Source organism: Oncorhynchus clarkii, chromosome 22 (assembly GCF_045791955.1).
Source record: "Oncorhynchus clarkii lewisi isolate Uvic-CL-2024 chromosome 22, UVic_Ocla_1.0, whole genome shotgun sequence".
NCBI classification, from domain to species: Eukaryota; Metazoa; Chordata; class Actinopteri; order Salmoniformes; family Salmonidae; genus Oncorhynchus; species Oncorhynchus clarkii.
The window spans coordinates 46,746,326-46,765,715 of record NC_092168.1 but is presented as its reverse complement, the minus strand read 5'-3'; the positions used below and the strand labels follow the sequence as shown (position 1 = coordinate 46,765,715).

At 46.8% G+C, this 19,390-nt stretch overlaps 1 protein-coding gene across 2 annotated transcripts in view; it reads left to right on the top strand.

The window, feature by feature from the left end:
- Positions 1-17,588, top strand: part of LOC139380978 (integrator complex subunit 6) — a 47,866-nt gene extending 30,278 nt beyond the window's left edge. For both annotated transcript variants that reach the window (XM_071124185.1, XM_071124186.1), the window contains 9 exons: positions 452-546; positions 6,703-6,813; positions 6,932-7,147; positions 10,603-10,726; positions 10,861-11,003; positions 11,253-11,454; positions 11,611-11,976; positions 13,510-13,603; positions 15,786-17,588. In XM_071124185.1, coding sequence (XP_070980286.1) covers positions 452-546; positions 6,703-6,813; positions 6,932-7,147; positions 10,603-10,726; positions 10,861-11,003; positions 11,253-11,454; positions 11,611-11,976; positions 13,510-13,603; positions 15,786-15,879 — 1,445 coding nt within the window. In that variant the 3' untranslated portion in view covers positions 15,880-17,588. The remainder of the gene's footprint in view (positions 1-451; positions 547-6,702; positions 6,814-6,931; positions 7,148-10,602; positions 10,727-10,860; positions 11,004-11,252; positions 11,455-11,610; positions 11,977-13,509; positions 13,604-15,785) is intronic.
- Positions 17,589-19,390: the final 1,802 nt, after the last annotated feature.

The window sequence follows — 19,390 nt, the reverse complement described above, 5'->3', positions numbered from 1 at the left end:
TAACAATAGTTTTGGGTAACAGCTCAGAGATTTAACAACACTACTTCGAAGGTTCACACAATGAACTGCCCTTGTGTCTAGAAAAGGCAACCCTGTCCTCATGAGCCCTAATGTAGTGCACCACGTTGCCCCACCAAGCCAGCAGAGGGCAGTAGTGGTTATGATACAATAGACTTTATTGTCCATTTTTACATGGAAATTCATTTTGTGAAGACAGCATACACACACTTTTATTTATATTTACTTATTTATTTATTTCACCTTTTATTTAACCAGGTAGGCCAGTTGAGAACACGTTCTCATTTACAACTGCAACCTGGCCAAGATAAAGCAAAGCAAATACTCTGTAATACATTCTATATGGAAAACATCTGGTAACATGATAATTAATGTCTCTGGCCATAGTGGTCACACTCTACCTCTCCTAAAGCCTGCTCTGTATGTGTTGCAGATGACTTGATCCGGGTGCACAAGTTCAAGCCCACCATTAAATGGCGTCAGTCATTTGAGAACTACCTGAAGACCATGCCTCTTTATTACATTGGGGTAAGTCAACGGCTGAATGTCAAACCAGCCCCTCGGCACTCCCAGTTACGTGATCACGTTCAACCTACGCCATAGGCACAAGTCTCCCAAAGCTAAAGGGAGTGAAAATGATAGATGGTGTAGGGGCTAATTCAGAGGTTCCCAAAAAAAGGTCACGAGAGAATTTCGAAAATCCAGAGAAAAATATAAATATTAACATACATACACTACCGTTCAAACGTTTGGGGTCACTTAGAAATGTACTTGTTTTTGAAAGAAAAGCAAAAAAAAAATGTCTATTAAAAGAACATAAAATTGATCAGAAATGATCCAAGATGGCGTAGCAGTGAAGACGTGTTTTGTCCGTCCTCTCGTGTACTTTTGTATTTTCCATATTTCAATCTCTTTTCGATTTTTTATTTGATTATACCTTCTGGTAACCTGCCTCACCCAATGTGATTCGCTATTATTTTTCACTTTAGAACACATTCAAGAACCTCCAGAAGCCAACCAGCTAACTAGCTACAAGCAATTTAGTCATTGTTAGCCACTGCTAGCGGCTTTTACCTTCTACACAGATACCAGCCCTGTTCTTAGCCTGGATATTACTCGCCAATCTACCAGTATCGGACTGTCTCTCCACAACAACGCCGGATTCCTGCCGTAATCCCTGGGGCCACTACTTCTAATCTTCACAGCTAGCTAGCTAACTCACAGTTTACAGCTAGCTAGATCACAGCTAGCTTTCACTCACCGTGGCACCCAGTACCGAAGCTATCCCTGAGGCCCTCCTCCCGGCCTACTCAGCTGTTCACCCGAACCCCACTCAATACTCCACCGAATCCTTGCTGTAAACTCTGGACCTTGGCACCGGATCACCGCAGTGGCTAACGCCACTGCCACGAAGCTAGCACCAGTTAGCCGTGAGCCAGGCACATCTCCCGGCTATTAAACAAAATTCTTCAATACCTCTTTCGCCATCTGGCTTGGATTCTCTGTCGACACGGCGCCCCGCCGCACCACCACGTCTGATCTGCCGACGAATACTCCATCCGCTGTGCCTTCAACCGGCCTCCGTCTGAGCAGACCCCCCCCCCCTCCTACCACCCCCGGGCTACTAACTTTAAACGCCGTGTCGCCCGCCTGCTAGCGTAGTGGCGGCTTCCCTGTTCCATCTACTGCTGCCCCCTGGACACTATGATCACTTGGCTACATAGCTGATGCCTGCTGGACTGTCCATTAATCACGGTACTCCATTCTGTTTATGTTTTATCTGTCGGCCCCAGCCGCAAACTCAGGCTCTGTGTGTAGTTAATCCGACCCTCTCTGCCTAGTCATCGCCATTTTACCTGCTGTTGTTGTGTTAGCTGACTAGCTACTGTTGTCTCACCTGTTGTTTTAGCTAGCTCTCCCAATCAACACCTGCGATTAACTTATGCCTTGCTGTATTTCTCTCTCAAATATCAATATGCCTTGTATACTGTTGTTCAGGTTAGTTATCATTGTCTTAGTTTACAATGGAGCCCCTAGTTCCACTCCTCACACCTCTGATACCTCCTTTGTCCCACCTCCCACACATGCTGTGACCTCACCCATTATAACCAGCATGTCCAGAGATACAACCTCTCTTATCATCACCCAGTGCCTGGGCTTACCTCCGCTATACCCCTGTCTGCACAATTATGCCCTGAATATATTCTACCACGCCCATAAATCTGCTCCTTTTATTCCTCGTCCCCAACGCTCTAGGCGACCAGTTTTGATAGCCTTTAGCCTCATCCTACTCCTCCTCTGTTCCTCGGGTGATGTGGAGGTAAACCCAGGCCCTGCATGTACCCAGGCACCCTCATTTGTTGACTGCTGGGATCGAAAAATCCTTGGTTTCATGCATGTTAACATCAGAAGCCTCCTCCCTAAGTTTGTTTTACTCACTGTGTGCTTTAGCACACTCTGCCAACCCTGATGTCCTTGCCATGTCTGAATCCTGGCTTAGGAAGGCCACCAAAAATTCTGAGATTTCCATACCCAACTATAACACTTTCCATCAAGATATAACTGCCAAAGGGGGAGGAGTTGCAATCTACTGCAGAGAGAGCCTGCAAAGTGCTGTCATACATTCCAGGTCTATACCCAAACAGTTCGAACTTCTAATTTTAAAAATGAATCTCTCCAGAAATAAGTCTCTCACTGTTGCCGCCTGCTACCGACCCCCCTCAGCTCCCAGCTGTGCCCTGGACACCATGTGTGAATTGATCACCCCCCATCTAGCTTCAGAGTTTGTTCTGTTAGGTGACCTAAACTGGGATATGCTTAACACCCCGGCAGTCCTACAATCTAAGCAAGATGCCCTCAATCTCACACAAATCATCAAGGTACCCACCAGGTACAACCCTAAATCCGTAAACATGGGCACCCTAATAGACATTAGCCTGACCAACTTGCCTTCCAAATACACCTCTGCTGTCTTCAATCAGGATCTGAGCGATCACTGCCTCATTGCCTGTATCCGCTACGGGTCCGCGGTCAAACGACCACCCCTCATCACTGTCAAACGCTCCCTAAAATACTTCTGCGAGCAGGCCTTTCTAATCGACCTGGCCCGGGTATCCTGGAAGGACATTGACCTCATCCCGTCAGTTGAGGATGCCTGGTCATTCTTTAAAAGTAACTTCCTCACCATCTTAGACACGCATGCTCCGTTCCAAAAATGCAGAACTAAGAACAGATATAGCCCTTGGTTCACTCCAGACCTGACTGCCCTCGACCAGCACAAAAACATCCTGTGGCGGACTGCAATAGCATTGTATAGTCCCCGCGATATGCAACTGTTCAGGGAAGTCAGGAACCAATACACGCAGTCAGTTAGGAAAGCAAAGGCTAGCTTTTTCAAGCAGAAATTTGCATCCTGTAGCTCTAACTCCAAAAAGTTCTGGGACTGTAAAGTCCATGGAGAACAAGAGCACCTCCTCCCAGCTGCCCACTGCACTGAGGCTAGGTAACACAGTCACCACCGATAAATCTGTGATAATCGAAAACTTCAACAAGCATTTTTCAACGGCTGGCCTTGCCTTCCTCCTGGCTACTCCAACCTCGGCCAGCAGCTCCACCCCCCCCCCCCCACCCCCCCCCCCTCTGCAGCTACTCGCCCAAGCCTCCCCAGCTTCTCCTTTTACCCAAATCCAGATAGCAGATGTTCTGAAAGAGCTGCAAAACCTGGACCCATACAAATCAGCTGGGCTTGACAATCTGGACCCTCTATTTCTGAAACTGTCCGCCGCCATCGGCCTGTTCAACCTCTCCTCCGTATTATCTGAGATCCCCAAGGATTGGAAAGCTACCGCGGTCATCCCCCTCTTCAAAGGGGGAGACACCCTGGACCCAAACTGTTACAGACCTATATCCATCCTGCCCTGCCTCTCTAAGGTCTTTGAAAGCCAAGTCAACAAACAGATCACCTACCATCTCAAATTCCACCATACCTTCTCCGCTGTGCAATCCGGTTTCCGAGCCGGTCACGGGTGCACCTCATCCACGCTCAAGGTACTAAACGATGTCATAACCGCCATCGATAAAAGACAGTACTGTGCAGCCGTCTTCATCGACCTGGCCAAGGCTTTCGACTCTGTCAATCACCATATTCTTATCGGCAGACTCCGTAGCCTCGGCTTTTCTAATGACTGCCTTGCCTGGTTCACCAACTACTTTGCAGATAGAGTTCAGTGTGTCAAATCGGAGGGCATGTTGTCCGGTCCTCTGGCAGTCTCTATGGAGGTACCACAGGGTTCAATTCTCGGGCCGACTCTTTTCTCTGTATATATCAATGATTTTGCTCTTGCTGCGGGCGATTCCCCGATCCACCTCTATGCAGACGACACCATTCTGTATACTTCTGCCCCTTCCTTGGACACTGTGCTATCTAACCTCCAAACGATCTTCAATGCCATACAACACTCCTTCCGTGGCCTCCAACTGCTCTTAAACGCTACTAAAACCAAATGCATGCTTTTCAACTGTTTGCTGCCTGCACCCGCACGCCCGACTAGCATCACCACCCTGTATGGTTCCGACCTAGAATATTTGGACATCTATAAGTACCTAGGTGTCTGGCTAGACTGTAAACTCTCCTTCCAGACTCATCAAACATCTCCAATCTAAAATCAAATCTAGAGTCGGCTTTCTATTTCGCAACAAAGCCTCCTTCACTCACGCCGCCAAACTTACCCTAGTAAAACTGACTATCCTACCGATCCTCGACTTCGGCGATGTCATCTACAAAATAGCTTCCAATACTCTACTCAGCAAACTGGATGCAGTTTATCACAGTACCACCCACCACTGCGACCTGTATGCTCTAGTCGGCTGGCCCTCGCTACATGTTCGTCGCCAGACCCACTGGCTCCAGGTCATCTACAAGTCTATGCTAGGTAAAGCTCCGCCTTATCTCAGTTCACTGGTCACGATGGCAACACCCACCCGTAGTAAGCGCTCCAGCAGGTGTATCTCACTGATCATCCCTAAAGCCAAAACCTCATTTGGCCGCCTTTCCTTCCAGTTCTCTGCTGCCTGTGACTGGAACGAATTGCAAAAATCTCTGAAGTTGGAGACTTTTATCTCCCTCACCAACTTCAAACATCTGCTATCTGAGCAGCTAACCGATCGCTGCAGCTGTACATAGTCCATCGGTAAATAGCCCACCCAATTCACCTACCTCATCCCCATACTGTTTTTATTTATTTACTTTTCTGCTCTTTTGCACACCAGTATCTCTACCTGCACATGTTCATCTGATCATTTATCACTCCAGTGTTAATCTGCTAAATTGTAATTATTCACACCTATGGCCTATTTATTGCCTACCTCCGCCTGTATATAGATTATTTTTCTTCTGCTATGTTATTGACTTGTTTATTGTTTACTCCATGTGTAACTCTGTTGTTGTCTGTTCACACTGCTATGCTTTATCTTGGTCAGGTCGCAGTTGCAAATGAGAACTTGTTCTCAACTAGCCTACCTGGTTAAATAAAGGTTACATTTAAAAAATACAGTATAGTTGTTGTAAATTACTAATGTAGCTGGAATTGGCAGATTTTTTTTGTAATAAAAAAAAAATGGAGTCTATCTACATAGGCGTACAGAAGCACATTATCAGCAACCATCACTCCTGTGTTCCAATGGCACGTTGTGTTAGCTTATCCAAGTTTAGCATTTTAAAAGGCTAGTTGACCATTAGAAAACCCTTTTGCAATTATGTTAGCAGAGCTTAAAACTGTGGTTCTGATTAAAGAAGCAATCAAACTGGCCTTCTTTAGACTAGTTGAGTAACTGGAGCGTTAGCATTTGTGAGTTCGATTACTGCCTCAAAATGGCCAGAAACAAAGACCAATGCTGATGTTCCAGATACTCAACTAGTCTAAGGCCAGTTTTATTGCTTCTTTAATCAGAACTACAGTTTTCAGCTGTGCTAACATAATTGCAAACATTAACAATTACAACATTAACAATGTCTACACTGTGTTTTCTGATCAATTTGATGTTTTAATGGACATAAATATGCTTTTTCAAAAACAAGGACATTTCTAAGTGACCCCAAACTTAAACGGTTATGTTATCCACCGCTAGGCGCTAACGTGGCTGCCGCGGTGGAGTTATATCCACCGCTAGGCGCTAACGTGGCTGCCGCGGTGGAGTTATATCCACCGCTAGGGGCTAACGTGGCTGCCGCGGAGGAGTTATATCCACCGCTAGGCGCTAACGTGGCTGCCGCGGTGGAGTTATATCCACCGCTAGGCGCTAACGTGGCTGCCGCGGTGGAGTTATATCCACTGCTAGGGGCTAACGTGGCTGCCGCGGAGGAGTTATATCCTCCGCTAAGGGCTAACGTGGCTGCCGCGGAGGAGTTATATCCACTGCTAGGGGCTAACATGGCTGCCGCGGAGGAGTTATAACCACCGCTAGGGGCTAACGTGGCTGCCGCGGAGGAGTTATATCCTCCGCTAAGGGCTAACGTGGCTGCCGCGGAGGAGTTATATCCTCCGCTAAGGGCTAACGTGGCTGCCGCGGAGGAGTTATAACCACCGCTAGGGGCTAACGTGGCTGCCGCGGTGGAATTAGGTGACATCGTTATGTATTTTGGTTGTAATGTGTAGTCTTGATGATGCCTTCTCTACTCTTCTGCAGTCCCTCCGGAAGGCGCTAAGGATCATGGGAGCTCCTAACCTCCTGGCCGACAACATGGAGTATGGTCTGAGTTACAGTGTGGTGTCCTACCTCAAGAAGCTCAGCCAGCAGGTAGTGTGTCTGTGCGTCTCTGTCCCGTCTGTCTGTCCGTGTGTGTGTTGGTGAGTGCAAACTGTCTTGGTTTCCATTCACTCTTCCTTCCATAACCATCCATTCATCTTCTCCCCAGACCAAGATAGAGTACGAGCGGCTGATAGCATCTGTAGCTAAGAAGGTGGTAGCGGAGGGTGGCATCAAGGTGCGTGACCGCGGTGGGGACATCTCTCTGGCCCAGCGCAGAGACTTCACTCAGCTTCTGGCCAGCATCACAGGAGAGACGGCCGCCCTGCCCCTGGAGCTAAACTCTAAAGAGTTCTCTGGCTTTCAGCTGGCTCCTCTCAACAAGGTCAGCAGCACCGAACGGCCCTTAGCTGTGATGCTTGAGGATGAAGACGTCATGTTATCTCTAGAGATGCTCACGTAGAGATACTCACGTAGAGATACTGTGTAGATCAGCCATGATTCTCTGTATGGTATAAAGTATACATTTCTATAACATATTTGTACGTGTGTAATCATGTTGCGCTGTACACCGGTACCACGGTAGTACGACAGCACCAAATCATTACGATACCAACATTTTAGAACACCGTAGTACCCTTTCATATGATACTACCCCCCCTGACTTACTGTTGTACCCTTTCATATGATACTACCCCCTGACTTACTGTAGTACCGTTTCATATGATACTACCCCTCCCCCCCCTGACTTACTGTAGTACCCTTTCATATGATACTACCCCCCCCCCCCCGACTTACCATAGTACCCTTTCATATGATACTCCCCCCCCCCCCTGACTTACTGTAGTACCGTTTCATATGATACTACCCCCCCCCCCCCTGACTTACTGTAGTACCCTTTCATATGATACTACCCCCTGACTTACTGTAGTACCGTTTCATATGATACTACCCCCTGACTTACTGTAGTACCCTTTCATATGATACTCCCCCCCCCCCCCTGACTTACTGTAGTACCCTTTCATAATACTACCCCCCCTGACTTACTGTAGTACCGTTTCATATGATACTACCCCCCCCCCCCCCCCCCCCTCCTGACTTACTGTAGTACCGTTTCATATGATACTACCCCCCCTGACTTACTGTAGTACCGTTTCATATGATACTACCCCCTGACTTACTGTAGTACCCTTTCATATGATACTCCCCCCCCCCCCCCCCCCCTGACTTACTGTAGTACCCTTTCATAATACTACCCCCCCCTGACTTACTGTAGTACCGTTTCATATGATACTACCCCCCCCCCCCCCCCTCCTGACTTACTGTAGTACCGTTTCATATGATACTACCCCCCCTGACTTACTGTAGTACCGTTTCATATGATACTACCCCCCGACTTACTGTAGTACCGTTTCATATATTACTACCCCCCCTGACTTACTGTAGTACCCTTTCATATGATATTACCCCCCCTGACTTACTGTAGTACCGTTTCATATGATACTACCCCCCGACTTACTGTAGTACCGTTTCATATGATACTACCCCCCCTGACTTACTGTAGTACCCTTTCATATGATACTACCCCCCCTGACTTACTGTAGTACCGTTTCATATGATACTACCCCCCCCCCCCCCTGACTTACTGTAGTACCCTTTCATATGATACTACCCCCCCCTGACTTACTGTAGTACCCTTTCATATGATACTACCCCCCCTGACTTACTGTAGTACCCTTTCATATGATACTACCCCCCCCTGACTTACTGTAGTACCCTTTCATATGATACTACCCCTCCCCCCCGACTTACTGTAGTACCGTTTCATATGATACTACCCCCCCCCTGACTTACTGTAGTGCCGTTTCATATGATACTACCCCCCCCCCCCCCCTGACTTACTGTAGTACCGTTTCATATGATACTAACCCCCCCCTGACTTACTGTAGTACCCTTTCATATGATACTACCCCCCCCTGACTTACTGTAGTACCGTTTCATATGATACTACCCCCCCTGACTTACTGTAGTACCCTTTCATATGATACTACCCCCCCCCCCCCTGACTTACTGTAGTACCCTTTCATATGATACTCCCCCCCCCCCCCCCTGACTTACTGTAGTGCCGTTTCATATGATACTCCCCCTGACTTACTGTAGTACCCTTTCATATGATACTACCCCCCCCCCCGACTTACTGTAGTACCCTTTCATATGATACTACCCCCCCCTCCTGACTTACTGTAGTACCGTTTCATATGATATTACCCCCTGACTTACTGTAGTACCCTTTCATATGATACTACCCCTCCCCCCCTGACTTACTGTAGTACCCTTTCATATGATATTACCCCCCCCCCCCCCCGACTTACTGTAGTACCGTTTCATATGATACTACCCCTCCCCCTGACCTACTGTAGTACCCTTTCATATGATACTACCCCCTGACTTACTGTAGTACCCTTTCATATGATACTACCCCCTGACTTACTGTAGTACCGTTTCATATGATACTACCCCCCCTGACTTACTGTAGTACTGTTTCATATGATACTCCCCCTGACTTACTGTAGTACCGTTTCATATGATACTACCCCCCCCCTGACTTACTGTAGTACCCTTTCATATGATACTCCCCCTGACTTACTGTAGTACCGTTTCATATGATACTACCCCCTGACTTACTGTAGTACCCTTTCATATGATACTACCCCCCCCCCCCCGACTTACTGTAGTACCCTTTCATATGATACTACCCCTCCCCCCCTCCTCCTGACTTACTGTAGTACCGTTTCATATGATACTACCCCCTGACTTACTGTAGTACCCTTTCATATGATACTACCCCCCCCCCCTGACTTACTGTAGTACCGTTTCATATGATACTACCCCCCCTGACTTACTGTAGTACCCTTTAATATGATACTACCCCCTGACTTACTGTAGTACCCTTTCATATGATACTACCCCTCCCCCCTCCTCCTGACTTACTGTAGTACCGTTTCATATGATACTACCCCTCCCCCCCTCCTCCTGACTTACTGTAGTACCGTTTCATATGATACTACCCCCCGACTTACTGTAGTACCCTTTCATATGATACTACCCCCCCTGACTTACTGTAGTACCGTTTCATATGATACTACCCCCCCCCCCCTGACTTACTGTAGTACCGTTTCATATGATACTACCCCTCCCCCCCTGACTTACTGTAGTACCGTTTCATATGATACTACCCCCCCCCCTGACTTACTGTAGTACCCTTTCATATGATACTACCCCCCCCCCTGACTTACTGTAGTACCCTTTCATATGATACTACCCCTCCCCCCCCGACTTACTGTAGTACCCTTTCATATGATACTACCCCCCCTGACTTACTGTAGTACCGTTTCATATGATACTACCCCCCCTGACTTACTGTAGTACCCTTTCATATGATACTACCCCCCCCCCCTGACTTACTGTAGTACCCTTTCATATGATACTACCCCCCCTGACTTACTGTAGTACCGTTTCATATGATACTACCCCTCCCCCCCCTGACTTACTGTAGTACCGTTTCAGATGATACTACCCCCCCCCCCTCCTGACTTACTGTAGTACCCTTTCATATGATACTACCCCCCCCCCCTGACTTACTGTAGTACCGTTTCATATGATACTACCCCCCCTGACTTACTGTAGTACTGTTTCATATGATACTCCCCCTGACTTACTGTAGTACCGTTTCATATGATACAACCTCCCCTGACTTACTGAAGTACCGTTTCATATGATTCTCCCCCATCGTGTTGCTTTTCTGACACTACTAGCTCTTCCTCGCTGTTCCCTGTGTAGAGTCTGAAACCTCAGGGTTTCCGGAACGCCTACGACATTCCCAGAATGCACCTCCTGGATCAGCTGAGCCGCATGAGGAGGAACCTACTCAGCACCACCTGTCTGCTCCGAGGACAGGACACAGGTGTGTGTGTGTGTGACTCAGTTCCAGAATTAACTGTAATTTGCGTTGAATTATTCTCGCTGCCAGTTTTGTTAAGGACGAGACGAAGACTGAAATTTGAGCCCAAGTCTTCCTGTGTCCTCTTGTCTGTCCAGACCAGCTGCACAGTGTGCCCATCGCCCAGATGGGGAACTACCAGGACTTCCTCAAAGCCCTTCCCCAACCCCTCAGAGACGCAGACCCTGAACAGCCCAAACGCCTGCACACCTTCGGAAATCCTTTCAAACTGGACAAGAAGGTAGGACTATGGCTGTGTACAGAAATCACTCTCACTACCATTCCCTTCCACTTAGGAGTATCTGAAATCAGCTGGTCAAAACCTCACAAACTCTTTATTTGTTTTTTGAAAACATCTCTAACTGATTGCTATTATGAGTCAAACACATTTTTCTGGACAAATGTCAGTTGTTTGCTTTAACATTTATAACAGTGAAGTTGCAATAGTACGTTTTGTTTATCCTGTCTTTTTCTGTTGCTGTTTCTGTAGGGGATGATGATTGACGAGGCCGATGAGTTTGTGACGGGTCCCCAGAACAAGGGCAAGCGTCCGGGGAGTGACTCCAACATGCACGGGGTCGGGGGTGGGGGTCCTAAGAGACGACGGTGCATGTCCCCTCTACTGCGCCCCGGCAGAGCCTATTCGCCCCCCGTCAGCCCTGCAGCCAGCCCCTTCAGACCCCCCCTCGCCGGTGAGACACTCACTCACACAAGCTCTGTGCCATTGTTGTCAGTGCACCTGTGTGTTAAAACACAAATATTTGAAGTGCTGAGTCTGTAAAAGAAAGTGACAGTATTTTAGTTCCGTACATGTTAGTTATGAACGATCCCCCCCCCCCCTCTCACAGAGTGCGACCAGAATGAGTCAGACTCAGAGGCTGTTTTTGGGAACCTCTACAACCCAGAGACGTGTGAGACCGGGACAACGGTCCAACCAGGAGAGATCCTCTCTGGACCCCTTCTAGACGGCCCCGGCACAGGGAACCGCATGGAGGCTGATGGGGACACTGAGGAGGAGAACGGACTTCCCAGGGAGGTGGAGCTCTCAGAGGGCAGTGAGGATGGAGGAGAGACTGGGGGTGTGGTGGAGGAGCAGCGCCCGGCCCGGTACCCCTCCCCCGGGGAGCTGAAGAAGGTGATGAACAGCGAGAGTCTGGAGGTCAACACCGAACTACGAGCCCTCATCACCAAGGAGATACGGAAACCCGGGAGACGTACGTAACCAGGGGCCGCCACGCCCACACTCTGCCACGGCAACCAGAGAAAGTTGCCTCACTTTTCCCCAACGACTTAATTTAGATGTAATTGTTATTTTATGGTGAAGCTGTTGGTCCAGATGTTTCCAAAGACTGGCTGTGTAATCTGGGGCCTGGATGTCTGGAGACTGGCTGTGTAATCTGGGGCCTGGATGTCTGGGGCCTGTATGTCTGGAGACTGGCTGTGTATTCTGGGGCCTGTATGTCTGGAGACTGGCTGTGTAATCTGGGGCCTGGATGTCTGGAGACTGGCTGTGTAATCTGTGGCCTGTATGTCTGGAGACTGGCTGTGTAATCTGTGGCCTGTATGTCTGGAGACTGGCTGTGTAATCTGTGGCCTGTATGTCTGGAGACTGGCTGTGTAATCTGTGGCCTGGATGTCTGGAGACTGGCTGTGTAATCTGGGGCCTGTATGTCTGGGGACTGGCTGTGTATTCTGGGGCCTGTATGTCTGGAGACTGGCTGTGTAATCTGTGGCCTGTATGTCTGGGGACTGGCTGTGTAATCTGGGGCCTGGATGTCTGGAGACTGGCTGTGTAATCTGGGGCCTGGATGTCTGGAGACTGGCTGTGTAATCTGGGGCCTGTGTGTCTGGAGACTGGCTGTGTAATCTGGGGCCTGTGTGTCTGGAGACTGGCTGTGTAATCTGGGGCCTGTGTGTCTGGAGACTGGCTGTGTAATCTGTGGCCTGAGTGTCTGGAGACTGGTTGTGTAATCTGGGGCCTGGATGTCTGGAGACTGGTTGTGTAATCTGGGGCCTGGATGTCTGGAGACTGGCTGTGTAATCTGGGGCCTGGATGTCTGGGGCAGTACCCTGCTCCTCCAGTACCCCAACTGTACACATGTTTATTGTAACCCTGGACAAGCACATCTGATTCAATTTGTCAACTAATCATCAAGCCCTCAATGAGCTGAATGAGATGTTTGTTCAGGGCTACAACGAAACATTGTACTGTTGAGGGGACTGGAGGAACTTGGTTGGTTTTGGGACTGGAGGATCAGGGTTGGTTTGGGGACTGGAGGACCAGGGTTGGTTTGGGGACTGGAGGACCAGGGTTGGTTTGGGGACTGGAGGACCAGGGTTGGTTTGGGGACTGGAGGACCAGGGTTGGTTTGGGGACTGGAGGACCAGGGTTGGTGAGGGGACTGGAGGACCAGGGTTGGTGAGGGGACTGGAGGACCAGGGTTGGAAAACACTGGTCTTGAGGGCTGTCTGATAGTCATTAATCTGTGGTCTGTATGTCTATAGACTGGCTGTGTGATGGTAGTCATTAATCTGTGGTCTGTATGTCTGTAGACTGGCTGTGTGATGGTAGTCATTCACTTCACTGACTCCGTGTCCAATCATTACCCCTTAGACCTTGTCTCATAGCCTACTGTTGATGTCTGGTCTGAAATCCCTGAATGGAAAGTTCTCTAGTTTCATCAGCAGCTCTCACTGTGCTTGACTCTTCCCTTCTCTCTCTCTCTCTCTTTTTGTTGTTGTTATAGACTATGAAAAAATCTTCTACTTCCTGAAGCAGATCCAAGGAAGCTTTGACACACGGTTGATATTTCTCCAGAACATTATAAAAGAAGCTGCAAGGTGAGGAACACAAGCTTCTAAACAGACCTGAGTCAAACTGGAACACGATCAGCTTGGAACTCTTTTTATTTCTGTTTTTAACCCGTTAGTGTCTAAGGTGGGGGTGGTCTACTAAACTATATGGAATTGTTTTAAGAAGGTCCTACCAATGATCATTTAGCTATTTGATTTTACATTTTTAAGACCCCTTGAAGTATCATATATATATACTGCTCAAAAAAATAAAGGGAACACTTAAACAACACAATGTAACTCCAAGTCAATCACACTTCTGTGAAATCAAACTGTCCACTTAGGAAGCAACACTGATCGACAATACATTTCACATGCTGTTGTGCAAATGGAATAGACAACAGGTGGAAATTATAGGCAATTAGCAAGACACCCCCAATAAAGGAGTGGTTCTGCAGGTGGGGACCACAGACCACTTCTCAGTTCCTATGCTTCCTGGCTAATGTTTTGGTCACTTTTGAATGCTGGCGGTGCCTTCACTCTAGTGGTAGCATGAGACAGAGTCTACAACCCACACAAGTGGCTCGGGTAGTGCAGCTCATCCAGGATGGCACATCAATGCGAGCTGTGGCAAGACGGTTTGCTGTGTCTGTCAGCGTAGTGTCCAGAGCATGGAGGCGCTACCAGGAGACAGGCCAGTACATCAGGAGACGTGGAGGAGGCCGTAGGAGGGCAACAACCCAGCAGCAGGACCGCTACCTCCGCCTTTGTGCAAGGAGAAGCAGGATGAGCACTGCCAGAGCCCTGCAAAGACCCGAATCCAATTGAGCACATCTGGGACATCATGTCTCGCTCCATCCTGTTGCACCACAGACTGTCCAGGAGTTGGCGGATGCTTTAGTCCAGGTCTGGGAGGAGATCCCTCAGGAGACCATCCGCCACCTCATCAGGAGCATGCCCAGGCGTTGTAGGGAGGTCATACAGGCACGTGGAGGCCACACACACTACTGAGCCTCATTTTGACTTGTTTTAAGGACATTACATCAAAGTTGGATCAGCCTGTAGTGTGGTTTTCCACTTTAATTTTGAGTGTGACTCCAAATCCAGACCTCCATGGGTTGATAAATTTGATTTCCATTGATAATTTTTGTGTGATTTTGTTGTCAGCACATTCAACTATGTAAAGAAAAAAGTATTTAATAAGAATATTTCAATCATTCAGATCTAGGATGTGTTATTTTAGTGTTCCCTTTATTTTTTTGAGCAGTGTGTGTGTGTGTGTGTGTGCATATATATATATATATATATATATATATATATATATATATATATATATATATATATATATATATATATATATATATATATATATATATATATATATATATATATATATATATATATATATATATATATATATATATATATATATATATATATATATAGCAAAAAAAATATTTAAAATCATTTTTGGCCTTACTACTATTAGCCCATACAAACACATTGAATAACAGATTCACTACATGGAACAACAGATGGTCCCAAAACAATCTAAAGGAAGTTTGTTCTGAACGGTCTGTCCTGTATCTGAGAGATCCATAAGAAAGATCAGGAATGATGTTCAACTAGACTCTCCGTCCTGTATATCTGTCTTCTATTTCTCTACCGGCGACCATGTTCTGTTCTACTTCTCTACCAGCGACCATGTTCTGTTCTACTTCTCTACCAGCGACCCTGTTCTGTTCTACTTCTCTACCAGCGACCATGTTCTGTTCTACTTCTCTACCAGCGACCATGTTCTGTTCTACTTCTCTCCCAGCGACCATGTTCTGTTCTACTTCTCTACCAGCGACCATGTTCTGTTCTACTTCTCTACCAGCGACCATGTTCTGTTCTACTTCTCTCCCAGCGACCATGTTCTGTTCTACTTCTCTACCAGCGACCATGTTCTATTTTACCGTGTTCTGTACCAGCGACCATGTTCTATTTTACCATATTCTGTACTGTACCAGCGACCATGTTCTATTTTACCGTATTCTGTTCTGTACCAGCGACCATGTTCTATTTTACCGTATTCTGTACCAGCGACCATGTTCTATTTTACCGTATTCTGTTCTGTATCAGTGACCATGTTCTATTTTACCGTATTCTGTTCTGTACCAGGGACCATGTTCTATTTTACCGTATTCTGTTCTGTATCAGTGACCATGTTCTATTCTCTTCTATTCAGGTTCAAGAAGCGGGTGCTGATAGAACAGCTGGAGAACTTTCTAGAAGAGATCCATAACAGAGCCAACAATATGAACCACCTAGATGGGTTCTAATGGACAACTCTTCACTCCCCGGACCCTCTGACCTAACCCCTCCTCCCCACCCTCAGCCCTCAACCTGCAGCCCTTACCCAGGCTGAAATATTCCTATAGAGAAGGGGCATATAAGGTGTATGAACTAACCCAAGCAATGAAATGAGTGCTGTTGGCCTGTCTGTCTCTGTCAGTGTATACTGTGTGACGCGTGTCTCATCAGTGATGGTATGGTGAACTGATATTGCTAAGGGAGGGGGTTCAAATTAGATTGTAAAAAGTTTCCAACAACCTCAGGGCCAAAAGAGAAACACTGATGTTTTAGGTTTCAAATGAATCTTTAGGTGGCTTCATGTTTTTTTTTTTCCATTTTCTCTTTCTAGTCATCGCCCTCTCTCTTTCTAGTCATCGCCCTCTCTCTTTCTAGTCATCTCCCTCTCTTTCTAGTCATCGCCCTCTCTCTTTCTAGTCATCTCCCTCTCTCTTTCTAGTCATCGCCCTCTCTTTCTAGTCATCTCCCTCTCTCTTTCTAGTCATCTCCCTCTCTTTCTAGTCATCTCCCTCTCTTTCTAGTCATCTCCCTCTCTCTTTCTAGTCATCTCCCTCTCTCTTTCTAGTCATCTTCCTCTCTCTTTCTAGTCATCTCCCTCTCTCTTTCTAGTCATCTCCCTCTCTCTTTCTAGTCATCGCCCTCTCTCTTTCTAGCCCTCTCTCTTTCTAGTCCTCTCTCTTTCTAGTCCTCTCTCTTTCTAGTCCTCTCTCTTTCTAGTCCTCTCTCACTCTAGTCATCGCCCTCTCTTACTCTAGTCATCGCCCTCTCTCTTTCTGTGGTATTTTTGTTGTGGGTTTGTCCCCGTTTGGTTATTCACTTAATCCTGATAGGCACTCCACTCCACCAATAGAAACACTCCTTTTACTCTATTCACCAACAGAAAGGGTTGGCCACTCCCCTCCCTCATGACTTCCTAATCTTGCCATGAAAAGGTTAATCTAAAATAGGCTGCACCTACACAACCTAAACTGAAGCCCACATTTCACTCTCATGGAACTCCATATTTGTAGGCAAGAGGAACGTCATGAGTCAGTCATCTTAGCAGTTCTGGATTTTAGCTAGAAGGATAAACCAAACCAAACTCCAACAATAATAATTATAATAACGTACCATCTGAATGCTGTTATCAAAGTGCCACAGACAAGAACCCTCTGTGATGGGTAGTAGACGAGCCTCAGGAAATAGACAATAATTGAATGGTTAGCAATAGCATCCGCGCCACTAGCAATTACCCCGTACAACCACTTCGTTACCCTTTACTGCAATCCTAAACTAAATCTCTTTGCAGTGTAACAGTTCTGTGTCGTTTGGACATTCAATTGTGTAGAATTGAGGCCCTTAGATGTCTGGCTGGCAGTTTACACCACAACATTTGCAATCCTCCCTGTCCTATTCCCCTTTTATCTCTCCCCATCTCCTTTCCAATACCCCCCCCCCCCCCCCCCCCCATCCTATACAGGGACCAAATAGTTGCCAAACTTGTCTTTGTTTATAAAGAGGACGCTACCAAAAGAGAGTATTTTGAATACGCTGTATAGATGTAAATACCTTTAGAGAATTATTTAAAGAGAATGTTCAGAGGAAGGCCTTTTTTTTTTTTTTTGTATTTCCATGAATAAAGTTTCTATTTTAACCTGTGACTTGGCCATGTAAATAAAGTCAAAACACACAATCAGCATAATTGTTTTTATGTCACTTCACTTTCAAGAAAAGTTTGAGACTTTTTTGATATTAGTGTCATAATGTCATGGCTTTAGAAGCTTCTGTGATAGGCTAATTGACATCATTTGAGTTAATTGGAGGCGCACCTGTGGATGTATTTCAAGGTCGACCTTCATTCTCAGTGCTTCCTTGCTTGACATCATGGGAAAATCAAAAGAAATCAACCAACACCTCAGGAAAAAAATTGTAGACCTCCACAAGTCTGGTTCATCCTTCATCCAAACACCTGAAGGTACCACGTTCATCTGTACAAACAATAGTACACAAGTATAAACACCATGGGACCACGCAGCTGTCATACCACTCAGGAAAAGGAGACGCATTCTGTCTCCTAGGAACAACAGCAATGGACCTTGTGAAGATGCCGGCGGAAACAGGTACAAAAGTATCTATATCCACAGTAAAACGAGTCCTATATCCACATAACCTGAAAGGCCGCTCAACAAGCAAGAAGCCACTGCTCCAAAACCAGTGTAAAAAAGCCAGCCTACGGTTCACAACTGCACATGAGGACAGGTCCTGGACTTTCTGACGGGCCGTCCCCAGGTGGTGAGGATAGGAAGCATCTCCACCCCGCTGATCCTCAACACTGGGGATGCGTTCTCAGCCCTCTCCTGTACTCCCTGTTCACCCATGACTGCGTGGCCATGCACGCCTCCAACTCAATCAAGTTTGCAGACGACACTACAGTGGTAGGCTTGATTACCAACAACAATGAGACGTCCTACAATAGTAGTGGGCTTGATTCCCAAACAATGACGGCCTACAGGGAGGAGGTGAGGGCACTCGGAGTGTGGTGTCAGGAAAATAATCTCACACTCAACGTCAACAAAACTAAGGAGATGATCGTGGACTTCAGGAAAAAGCAGAGGGAGCACCCCCCTATCCACATCGATGGGGCAGTAGTGGAGAAGGTGGAAAGTACACATCACGGACAAACTGAAATGGTCCACCCACATAGACAGCGCAGTGAAGAAGACGCAACAGCGCCTCTTCAACCTCAGGAGGCTGAAGAAATTAGGCTAGTCACCAAAGATACGATCTTTTACTGATGCACAATCGAGAGCATCCTGTCGGGCTGTATCACCACCTGGTACGGCAACTGCTCCGCCCACAACCGTAAGGCTCTCCAGAGGGTAGTGAGGTCTGCACAACGCATCACCGGGGGCAAAACTACCTGCCCTCCAGGACACCTACACCACCCGATGTCACAGGAAGGCCATAAAGATCATCAAGGACATCAACCACCCGAGCCACTGCCTGTTCACCCCGCTATCATCCAGAAGGCGAGGTCAGTACAGATGCATCAAAGCTGGGACCGAAAAACAGCTTCAATCTCAAGGCCATCAGACTGTTAAACAGCCATCACTAACATTGAGTGGTTGCTGCCAACATACTGACTCAAATCTCTAGCCACTTTAATAATAAAAAATTGGATGTAATAAATGTATCACTAGTCACTTTAAACAATGCCACTTCATATAATGTTTACATAACCTATATTACTCATCTCATATGTATATACTGTACTCTATACCATCTACTCTATCTTGCCTATGCTGTTCAGCCATCACACATTCATATATTTTTATGTACATATTCTTATTCATTCCTTTACACTTGTGTGTATAAGGTAGTTGTTGTGAAATTGTTAGATTACTTGTTAGATATTACTGCACGGTCGGAACTAGAAGCATTTCGCTACACTCGCATTAACATCTGTATGTGACCAATTTGATTCGATTTGAAGATCGTACT